At 41.0% G+C, this 11633-nt stretch overlaps 2 protein-coding genes across 2 annotated transcripts; one reads left to right on the top strand and one right to left on the bottom strand.

The window, feature by feature from the left end:
* Window positions 1-1738: 1738 nt before the first annotated feature.
* On the bottom strand, window positions 1739-2504 carry LOC121604137 (retinal cone rhodopsin-sensitive cGMP 3',5'-cyclic phosphodiesterase subunit gamma-like). The gene is made up of 2 exons (XM_041933560.1): window positions 2382-2504; window positions 1739-2058 (listed from the first exon to the last, which is right to left on the bottom strand). Exons 1-2 carry the CDS (start codon window positions 2489-2491, stop codon window positions 1941-1943), a joined length of 228 nt encoding a protein of 75 aa, XP_041789494.1. The 5' UTR covers window positions 2492-2504; the 3' UTR covers window positions 1739-1940.
* Window positions 2505-6522: 4018 nt separating this feature from the next.
* Window positions 6523-8200, top strand: LOC121604136 (retinal cone rhodopsin-sensitive cGMP 3',5'-cyclic phosphodiesterase subunit gamma-like). Its single transcript, XM_041933559.1, has 3 exons — window positions 6523-6573; window positions 7313-7434; window positions 7590-8200. Exons 2-3 carry the CDS (start codon window positions 7325-7327, stop codon window positions 7705-7707), a joined length of 228 nt encoding a protein of 75 aa, XP_041789493.1. The 5' UTR covers window positions 6523-6573; window positions 7313-7324; the 3' UTR covers window positions 7708-8200.
* The last annotated feature ends 3433 nt before the right edge of the window (window positions 8201-11633 follow it).

Here is an 11633-nt window from a genome sequence, read left to right on the forward strand (position 1 = left end):
TGCAAGCTGGATGCACACATCATAATCTTTCAAGCTGATATGGAAACTTGCAAGCAGCAGCTTGAGTTGCTTATTTACACATGCGGCAAATCCGGAGCAAAATTACTGTCATTTGGAGACATGTTTCTGGTCACCTGCTAGTTCAGTATTTACTCTCCACCAATTCCTGAGAAAAAAATGTGCCGTTTTAGAAATAAAGATGCTCCACTATATCTTCACCAACTAGCTGCTAACTTTGTCTGTCCATTGCTTGGTGACAGCTCGCGTTAGCATACAGTGTGTTCATCAGAGTTAAATTGCTGAAAAACGCTGTCTGCCCTGGCAGGAAACCACACTAATGAAAACAAAAAGACATTAAAACATTAAAGATGGCTGGAGAATGAAGACGATGAGCTGAGAGATGCTCCTGGTCTTTACAAGCACAAGTCTTCTTTCATGCTAGCATGAGACACACTGAGGCACAGCAGCGCTTTATGCTAACATGCTCACAATGACAACGCTAGCATCCTAATGTTTGTCAGCTGTAATGTTGACTATGTTCACCATCTACATGTTAGCATGCTAATGTTTGCTACTGTGCCTATCAGTATTGAATACAGCAGCTTTAATAATGCAAATGTGTTTTTTTCTACCATCATTTTCTTTGGGATCAATTCTAAAGTTTTGCTGTGTGCCAGCGAGGCTGGTACCACTGTGGGTCAGCAGCAAAACATATTTTAACCACCTGAAAAAAGCTTCACCCAAAATAATAGCAGTTTTGTATGATATGTTTTGAATATTTTCACTGATTCTCCTTGAGTGCTGAAGGAAAGGCTGTCAAACCTGCCACCTAAAAAGGCGTTTATATACAACTAACTTGCACTCAATTACGTTGATACTAATTACATTGTGGTGACAAATGTAATCACTAGAATTAATCACAATGAAACAGTAGATTTCATGTACCGCCCTGGAGTCTTAGTGTGCAGGACTGTGACACCAGAATCCAGGGTTAGCATTCAGACCGTGGTTTGGTTTAGACAACACAAGCACTGTGGTGAGGGAAAGGTTCTGATTTCAGTTACATGTTAATAAAAGAAAAAATCTTGCATCTCAAGTTACTGCTGACTTTTTCTGCATTAAAACATATTTTGATCTTTCCAAAACCTTAACCATGTGCTGTCAGTGCCTAAACATGAAAGGGCTGAATAACGCTGCAGTCACTAAAAGTGGACAGTGCATTGCAAGAATGTCTACTTTGGCGGAAAAACAAATGAAACGTGTCAGTGAGTCTTTTTAGGTGTAAAGAAGCACAGTACCTTTTACAGCCCCACTTCAAATAACCCAAACTACCCCTGAAAAGACAACAAAACATTTCTTTGGGGAAAATATTTATTGACACTTCTACTAAATCGTGACACCCATATGGATCATGTGCACAAATTCACATTCATAGTTCATAAAAATAAAAATATAGATATGTATATATATATCTCTCATAAACATCTGTACATTAAGAAGGAATAGCCCCAAAGAGGAGGAGGGGAGTAAAAAAGGCAGGTGAGAGGATCAAAGGGTTAGTGGTCATATGCAGTAAAAACAGTGACCTGCTTACAACAGATTGAGGCCATTGTTTCTCAGAACTGCACAAGCCGAGGATAGGAAGTTTAGAGGTACTGCTTCAAGCATGGACACCTCAGTGGAGCATATATGAATAAATAATTAGGATATTTAACTTTTTAGAATCACATTCGCCAATTTTGACACACTTTGGATTGCCTTTGGGTACCAAATTTTTTGTGCAATGTTTCCCAAAACCCACAAGGGCCTAAGACAACAACAGACATCAGGTCAGGGGTGGTTTGGTAGGTGAGGGAGAACAGGGCGAGAGGAGGAGGAGTGGGCGAAGGAAAACCAGCGCTGGGAGGTAAGATAGTTGTGATGAAGACAAGGTAGGGATCCTAGACAATTCCATATTTCGCCAGGTCGCTGAGCTCCATATCGCCGAAGGCTTCCCATGGGCAAACCACTGTGATGTCTGTGCCAAGACCCTCCATGCCGGGGATGTCGTCTCCGAATCTGAAGAAGAGACAAAAACGAGTCTTAATTTCCTGCAAATGGCTGCTCTTTGATTTGACATGTGGTGGAAGACGTACTCTGATCCCTTTTGTTAATGTAAAAGTGCCAATACTGCAATTTGAAAATAATTTTTGAGATCTTAATATGAAATCCAGCTATTAACTTTAGCTGTCAGATACATGTAGTGGATTGAAAAGCACCGTATTCACACTCAAAAGTAGAGGATTAGATGTATGAAGTAGCAGAAAATGTAAAAAGATACCTCAACCCTGTACTTGATTAAATGTACTTTCCACCACTGGTGGCTTTAAAGGCCATCTTACCCCTTCTGGCCTGGTTTAGGGGCCTTGCTCTTGAAAGTACGAGCGGCCCTCTGCTTGAACTTGGGAGGTGCCTTCTTGTCGGCGGGAGCTGCAACGGCTGCGTCTGCCATCTCTTATGCCCTGAGAGGAAAAAAATGAACAGTCAGTTAGTCTTGATGAGTAAGCCCCTCCCTCCTCCTCCTCCTCCTCTAAGCCCCACTGCCCTGTGCTGGCATGATATAAGACCCTCTATGTTAGGTCAAATTATAGACTAAAGCTGTCATACAGCTCCTTAAGAACCTGTTACACAAACAGCTTTGTCTATTTTTACACCCTGGCTTTAAAGATTACTCTTGGCCAAGTTACAGCCTGTACACCATGAGACCAGAATATCGCTAAGTTCACCTAATTCCATAGTCAGTCTGAAGTCAACACACATACTGTATGTTGTAAATAATAAACCATGAGTGTAAGGAGATTTTCCTCTAAGCAACTAACTTTCAGTCTGCTTTAATCCGACCTTTCTCTGACATCAGCATACGTCTTATTTCACAGGAAAGCAGCGCTCTGGACTGGAGCAGAAATGATCTGACTTCACTGGTGGCGTCTTTGACCACACAAACAACCCTGATTTTTACATTTTCCAGCCGAGCTACAGTTCGCCCCTGCTTTTGATTAGCCACAGCTAACAACGTAAGCATGGATTGTGTGCACATATGCGGTACGATTACTGCGTGGAATAACGAGTGTCAACACAACAGATAGCATCTATGTTATCTCCAGCTGATAGTGAAGACAGTACCGAGAGGCATCTGTGACATCTGACACCTGTTTTATTGTCCTATTGTTTTTTGTTTTTTTTAACTTGTTACCATGTATTAGTTTGGTCTGCTTTAATTAGTTTTTACTCATTATTATCACCTACTTTCTTACTTTCACTCCATTACTGCCATTGCATGTTACTTACTCCATGTAACAGTTTTTGCTCTGCTCTAATAACTTTTTACTATGCTGCAAGCAGATTTCCCCATGCAGGATAATAAAGACTGAACTGAACTACTGAAAGGAAGAATTTCAGAAAACATCCTGAATCTTTTCACATAATCAGTCCCCCTTAAGACACATATTGAAACATGTCAAGCTGGAAAACAGCAAATGACAGCAATCAAAGGTCATCCCTCCACTTCAAACTATCTGTTAATTTAATCAAACTGTGTTTTAAAAAATCAGGCTTTTCAAGCGCTGACATTGCTGGAGTTTATACCCAGAGAGTCAGAGGCCACAAGGTGAAAAGCATACAACTAAATAGTACTTGAATAATTCTTCAAAACAGTATTTTTCTTCTTTTTACAGAAGAAAAATTGCAGGTCAACAGACATTCAACATCATGCATTAAAACCAGGATGCGAAGTGCACAAAGCACAGAATAAAAAGTCATGCTGTGGAGGGTTTTCAGGTTCTTTTAGAAACATAAACTGATCTGGCTCCTGGGACAGTTTTTCCAGAATCGATCAGCAACAAACATCCAAAAACAGATACTGTCTGCAAAGGATCACATCCATCACAGCATCTATCTAAAGTCGAGCCTCGTCAGCACGTCTCTGCGTTGTCATGTGCGCTCTAACCTTAATCCTCACAGCGGAATTGAAAGTTGGCCAAAGCCCGCAGCCGACCGAGGTGAGAGTCTGATCTTACCTGGTTTTGCAGTTGGCTTCTGTGTGATGTCTCTCTGCTCGGTTTGTGTCTTTCTGGTCTTCGTCCTTCTCCCCTCTTATATACTCCCCCCCTCTAATCCCCTTGACATGCTCATCCATAACATGCTGTAGACACCCCACCCTCTAATTGGCCTCTCTGCTCTATTAGCTTAGATTAAGGAGGGGGCTCAAAAGTCTAATTTAGCGTTTCGTGCCATGTGAAGACGTTTGCATTCTTACATAATGAAGCATCTCTGAGAAACATTAAATTGGATTTACTGAATATGACTCAGGACGTTTTCTTTTCTGAGTGGGTACATTTTAAAAAGGGTTTTATGATTATAATGGTTATTATTTTCTTGCAACAGCAATAAATCCAGTTTACAGTTGATCTTTAAAACAGTTGGCTATTAAAGTTTATTCTTCACCTTGAAAACAATGGTTTGATTGAAAAATCTTAACTCAAGGCCCACTTACTAGGTTTTTCAGAGCATTTCCACATCTTAATCGGCTAATAAACATCATTTGAAACCAGTGAAAAAAGCTTGAAAGTAAAGTCAATGTGAAGCTCTTCTTTGTCAAATCACAGAAATAGGGAAGATTGTGGTGCTATAACAAGCTCACAGATCTTTAATATTTTCCCACCTACAGACACTCTGTTCGTGTCTGACATTAGTAGCAGATCAGTTGAGTTGACAGTTGTTGCCCCTGTGAAACCTGGGTCCTGCCACGAGGCAAGGGATTAAAAGCTGAATAGTTAAGTGTTCTGTACTTGTCGCTAAGTGATTGATCTGCATGGAGCTCAGGGCGCAGCTGCTCTTACATCACATGCTACAGATCCTTGTGCAGACTACGTCAGGACACATGCTTGTTTACAAATAATCTGAAAGCAAATCCCAGTCTTCAGTGTTTCATCATTACTGCCGGTTTCTTGATGTTGCTCATGACTAGAAATGCTGCGGGGCTTTCGAGATATGCTGGGAAATTTCTCTCAGTTATCAAAGACTCAGAATCAGGTTGACTGACAAGCAGGGTTTCACATATGAGGAGTTTGCCTTGGTGCTCTGGTGTAGAATGATAACAATACACATAGTAATAGAAAAGCAACATAAACAAGTACAACAAGTTAGATATCTTAAATAGAAAATAGAAATGTTTGATATATAATATGTAAAATACATTTTAAAATACAGTTTAAAAATTAAAAGGATTGGCAGAAAATGAGATGCATATAACAACAACAACAACAACAACAATAATAATACTAGTAATAAACATTATTTGTATAGCACCTGTCATGCAGGAATTGTAGCTCAAAGTGCTTTACAACAAACAAATCACAGGCACCAAGTGAGTGCTTCACATAGAAAAGACAGAATGGACATAAAGCAGGGATAAAAAATTAATGTGGAATATGATGGGGAATAAAACCCACTTGATAATGACAGTAAAAGTAAGAAAGAACAAAGGATTAAAATAGAGACAATGCATAACATGATATGGAAAATGAAACCACGGAATAAAATAATAAAATAGAGTTAAAACAGAGGCCATAGAATACATAAAGTAAGTAAAATACAACGATTGAAATTGAGTGCATGAATGCGAGGTAAAGCTCAAAGGTTTCAGGCCTGTATCAGGAAGTCATCGCTAGTTAAAGGCTAAAGTGCAGAGAAACGTTTTCAGCTTTCTTTTAAAAATATTAAGCGAGCTGGCTTCCCTGGTATCTGTAGGTGGTGTGTTGCAGAGCTTTGGGGCACATCAAACTCAAAACTATACATCAAATACCTCCACACATATAGACTTATAGTAAACGTAGCGGGATGCTGCATAGTATAAACAAAAAGGGAGCTGTCAAATCCAGAAAAGTGAGACTGTGTAGTATTAATCTATTATTTCTAGAAGCCATTGAGCGCCTGTATTTGTGCACATGTAGCACAATGAATTTGATCACTTTTCTTCCCACAGTTTTTGTACATATATATGACAAAAAAGACACCCACATTAACCACAGCATCGCTTTACGTTTTTCATGCCCAGTGAATAAATAAATAAATTCCCGTGACTAAACCGAAATGGAGTTGCAATATAATCAAAGTGTTTGATGATGCAGGGGGGCAGCGGTACGTGTGGGTATGTGACAGACAGACAGACAATGAATATCTTTTTTTTTGTCTTCAACTTGATCGCCATGCTAATTACTGTCACTCACCACCGCCAGTGAATGACACCTCTATGATTCACTTCAAATTCACAGGTTTGCACACACACACACACACACACGTCTAACGTGAAATACTCCTCGTATTTATATCTGTTATCTTTCATCATATCTATTTGTGGTTGAGCTGGTGCAGAGGAGGACAGAGCAGAGCTGGCACATGAAACAACGACAGAGTGAACATCTGAGGGGATTAGCAGCTCGGAGGACTTTAAAAAGGGGACAGTCGGACCGAGAGGAGTCACACAAGCGAGGCTCAGACAAGCGTCAGAAAAGCACTTTGAGACTTCAACAAAAGGTGAGATGAAACTGTAATTTTCATAGCTCTGCTGCAGGGAGCTCAGGCTGCGGCTGCTTTGATAACATGTAACTTACCAAAGAGAGAAACTCTCGGAGCGATGGCTTTCTGGTGTTTTTCTTGAGTATGGTGGCTGAGATTGAGCTGAAATGAGATCTGAGATTTGGACTGAGAGGACTTCAGACAGAGGAGGCCATCCTGTTGGTAGTGCTCAAGGCCTCTGTTTCTTTTTGAATATTATATTTCTTGATGTAGTTGGATGAACCAAGAGAACTTTTGAACACTAGTTGTACATCTTTATACTTCGGTGATATGTCTAGATGTCAAGAAGCTTGCTGAAGAGGATGAAAAATGCAAATTTCACAGTGGGGAGTGATTTTACTGTAATGACGCCTGTATAAAGGGGGATTATTGGTTGATGGAATCCACCACGTTTCTTTGTATAGCACCTTTCAACAGGAGGGCCAGTTGAAGTTCTGTACAGAAGACAAGAGGGCATTAAGACAAGATATAGAATGAACACGAGACAATATGAAAAGACTCGTGAACAGGATTTGAAAAGTAAAAGAATTGAATAAAAGTGACAGCGCAGCTACAGATCAGTAGCTTCGGTAGAGATTTCATTTCATGTAAAGCAGTGGCATACAGGAAACATGCATAGGCTTTAAAGAACTGAGTGTTGCAGAGATCTTATATTGATCTCACATTTTGTCCGTTCTTCCTCTTTTCTCTTCTTCAGTAACTAATCAAAATGGCAGACATAGCCGTTGCAGCTCCCGCCGACAAGAAGGCGCCTCCAAAATTCAAGCAGAGAGCCATGCGCACCTTCAAGAGCAAGGCACCCAAACCAGGCCAGAAGGGGTGAGATGGATTAGACATCACACACACACACAAACACACACGAGTCTTTTCTTCAATTTGCCATTTCAGGTGTTCTTCCAGGCCCCAGGTGGAAAAAAAAAAAAAAAAAACAGTCCTCATGTGCTCACCACATCCTTTTTGTCTTATTCACCCAGATTCGGAGACGACATCCCCGGCATGGAGGGTCTTGGCACAGACATCACAGTGATTTGCCCATGGGAGGCCTTCGGGGACATGGAGCTCAGCGACCTGGCGAAATATGGAATTGTTTAGCGCCCTTTTCCCCTGCCGTTGCCCTTTATTGTCGTTAATCTCCCTCATGTGTTCCAACTGTGTTCTCAAGAGAGAAGGCGGCTTTGATGATTTGGAGGTTTGACCTCGAAAAAAAAAATCCAGCGCACACTTTGTTTGATGCACTTTATTTGCCCCTGCCTTTCCAGCTCTTCTCCATCGTCCTTGTAACAAGTGACTTCATCTGCTCTGTTGCCAGAGCTTGTTCTTTCCACAGAGAAAAAAAACAAAAATTACAGTATTTACTCTGAAAGAGCATTTGATTATCTTTTATTGCTATATCCTGCTTTGCACTGTTTTGCTCTCCTCTTCCTCCACCTCTTCCTCTCAAAGCTGCTGGTCAGACATGCACAGATGCCTATTTTGTGTACTAGCTAAATCAAAATATATTTTTATGAGGAAATCTAAAATTCACTTGTGAAAGATGTGAAAGATGCAATCTGTCTACTCTGTCAGAAGAGAGAAAATATTCCATAAACACAATAAATACTATTTTCCATAGAACACCTGTCTGTGTCTCTCCTGTTATTGACACCAATTGCTACACTGATGTCGATGCTCTTATTTTCTGGCTTCATCCATTGCCCATAATATACAAAATGTGCATAATATTCCACTTAATCCTTTACAGTCGCTGCTGTGGCTGTCATTCTTTTAGTTGCAACACTTGCATATTATAAAAAAAGAAAACATATTATTCACTCAAATTGTATAAATAAATCTGCTTCAGGGACAGAGGGTGAGCGGAAGATAACTGGAGCTACTGTTGCCATGGCAACCAAAGCATGAAGGGTATTGGGTTGGCTTCACAAGTAGCGAGAAGATGAACAGTCAACACTGCAACAAAGGTCAGATTAGGTTGAATGGCAATAAACATAAAAATTATCATAGAAATCTGGCGTTTTTAAAGGTACAGCCTCAAAAATCATAACCTGAACACAAGAGGAAGAGGAGTAACAAAGGAAGAATGAGAATTCACTTGAGAAAAGAAATGTCTGAATTATGGGGAGAGTGGAGGGAGATAGTCCATGTCAAAATCCTGCGAGAAGCTCTCACCTGCGTGAAGTGTGGTTGCTGCTGCCAATCAGCCTGATCCTCCAGCAGCTCCACAATAAACTGATAACAATACCATCTCTGTTACTTAGAGAGATGAGCGCCTCCCAGCGTCTCATAAATCTGTCTACACAGCCACGCTGTGGGGACTCATGGGGACAAAATGCAAGTCTCCATAACATAAAAACATCAGATTTTAGGGTGAAGACTTGGGGAAAGGTTAGAGGTTGGTAGGGGTTGTGGTTATGGTCTCAAGTAAATGAATGTAAGTCAATGTAATATCCTCTGGAGTGAGTCTGTGTGTGGCCTCCAGATATCAACGTGCATTTGTGTCACCGCACCAATTAGCTGCTGAAGCCTCTGAACAGTGAGCAGACACGGGGACAGCGCCTGGCGCAATGTGGCACAAATATAACAAACATCAGTTGAAAACCTTTGGCCTCCTCATTAGCGGGGGACCTGAGGGGGAGACAGGGGAGAGAGAGAGAGGCAGCGGGTGAGTACAGAGGCGGGAAAAAGTGAGGGAGCAGGACTGCAGGGGAGGACAACCCCATGCATCCACCTCTGTACTAACATATCATATCAGTGACTGTCCACTACTAAACTGATCCCACCAGTATCAGGATATCAAAGAGTGTGAATTTAAATGAAAGAATATCTGTGTGTGATTTGGAGGCAGAAATCTCAGAGACTGATATCTCAAAACCTCAGCAGATAAAACCAAATATAAAATTGGAAAGATTTACTGATAAATTTAAGAGTCATAAAAACAAAAACACACCCATACATATAAAAGACACCTGTAAGCTGCTTAAAGACTTCCATGTAAGATGATTAAGTCTCTCTTGTGTTAATTGTGTTACAGTTTGTCAGCATGCACGCCAAGTCACCTTAAAATTAGATTATCGGTTGGGGCAGTCAGGCTTTTTAAACGGTTGTCTGGGTGTAGCATGGTAGCTGTGATCGGAGCTGCAACAGCTGCATCTGCTGGTTACTGAGAGAAAGAAGTGGCTGTCCATCCAGATGTTGTCTTCTGACAGCAGGCAGAGGGCCTCCTGAAGAGAGACAGAAATCCTCTGGCTCACGATCGATTTGTTTTAAAACTTACCTACTCCTAACTGTACATACAGCTACCTGGAGCAGAAAATATCCCGGACTGTCTATTTTTACACTCAGGCTGCAGGTTTACACTCTGCAAAGTCACAGACAGCACACGTGCAGCAATCATCTCAGCTGAATAACGCTGTGCCTGATTTTGCCCAGTGTCCTGAGGCATGGACGAGTGTTTCAGCATAATGCATCAGGCATCAGTGTGGGACTGCGTATATCTGCAGAATTATTTTCTTTGCTGCACAAATGTCCATTATTCTGACTGCTGTAATGAGTGAAATTGCACATTTATGATTCAAATAACTCAGATCTGAGTTACCTCCCTGCCACTCAAACTGCTGCTCTGTGCTGTTTCAAAATCATTTAAGATGACTCTCTTTAAACTCTTGACACAGTTCCTGACATCATCTAGCTACAAAAGGTTTGAAGATTTCTCCTAAGGCCCTTTCATACTCCTCTTATAACTGTTCGATTATATATTTGACATCAAGTGTCTTATTCAGAATCATCTCCTAATCCTAAAGCTCACTCTTTGCCAGAACAGCCACAAATCCAAGCTGTAAGAAAAATCAAGCTGATTCAGGACAACGCAGCGCCACCTCTCCAGCTTATTATTGTCAAATCACCTTCCACAGAGCCCGAAGTTCTCTGAGAGGCTATACAGCGAAACCAAGCAGACAGAGAAAGTGAGACATGGCTCAAAAGTGTCTAACTCTAGCACCTCTCTAATAATCTTCATTTTGAGTGTGAACATAAATTCTTAGAAGCATTTTGCACGTATCATAAAAGCATATGCACAGCAGTGCAGTATCACATTACTGCTGACAATAAAGCAACATTTTTATTATCAAACTGTGACCTGTACATCCAGGAAGCATGCGGTTACAGTTCCTAGAGGGAAAGAGTTGATCTGCAAGCCCACGTGTTTGTTATCCCAACATGTCGACTCCGCGTCTCTGGTTTTCAGCTTTTTCTCACATTGTCTTTTTTTCTCTAATCAATTATTAATGCTCTAACATCAGGCTGCAGGTCTGCAGCACAGACAATAAATAAATAAATCAAAAACTCTGCAGGCTGAGAGTATGCAGGGAGCTCAGTGCAGTAGTGCCCAGTGGTTTTCTGTCTGTTGCTTTGTTCTTTGCTCTGACACGAAGCTACGACTCTTCACTCTGACGCCTGACGAACAGGCAGCTTATTGGCTGTAATAGGATTGAGACTTGTCCATATGGGTCAGCGCAGGCAAATACAGCACATGAGCGTCGGGTGTGAGTTTTATCAGGTTATCCTGCTGACCCTGGCAATGACTTGGCAAATACTGCTGTGTACAGACAATACGTGTACAGATTCAGGGTGTTTTTATAGCCCCAACTGGACTTTTTCTTCACACAGAATAAGAGGGCACAGAGAAAAGTCTAAAATTTAGCATTGCACTCAAGTGACATCACTTGAGGTGGTTAATCAGACTTCAGCAGCTTCCTCTGCAGCCACAAAACACCTCACACATCTAAACATTACACAGAATTTGGCGATTTCTCTACTATTCTCAAAAAATCGAGCCACCTATCAACAATTTACGGGCTGCATATAATTACTAATTTAAGCTAAATTTTCAGCTTTTTTCTATTTTGATGGGAGCAGTTTCACTAAAATATGAAGCCAAACCCTGATTCCAGACGAGTTGGGACGCTGTGTAAAATGTAAATACAGTAACTTTGTTTGCAACAGCTTTAAGAAGTGTTCCTGAG

This window comes from Chelmon rostratus, chromosome 3, assembly GCF_017976325.1.
Source record: "Chelmon rostratus isolate fCheRos1 chromosome 3, fCheRos1.pri, whole genome shotgun sequence".
Taxonomy (NCBI): domain Eukaryota; kingdom Metazoa; phylum Chordata; class Actinopteri; order Chaetodontiformes; family Chaetodontidae; genus Chelmon; species Chelmon rostratus.

Bases quoted from the DNA above. Each gene is read 5' to 3' on its own strand.
- LOC121604137 (XM_041933560.1), bottom strand. From the start codon at position 2,491: ATGGCAGACGCAGCCGTTGCAGCTCCCGCCGACAAGAAGGCACCTCCC. The intron at 2,059-2,381 runs GTAAGATGGCCT...TCTCTTCTTCAG, and splicing joins CCTAAACCAGGCCAGAAGGG to ATTCGGAGACGACATCCCCG.
- LOC121604136 (XM_041933559.1), top strand. From the start codon at position 7,325: ATGGCAGACATAGCCGTTGCAGCTCCCGCCGACAAGAAGGCGCCTCCA. The intron at 7,435-7,589 runs GTGAGATGGATT...TTATTCACCCAG, and splicing joins CCCAAACCAGGCCAGAAGGG to ATTCGGAGACGACATCCCCG.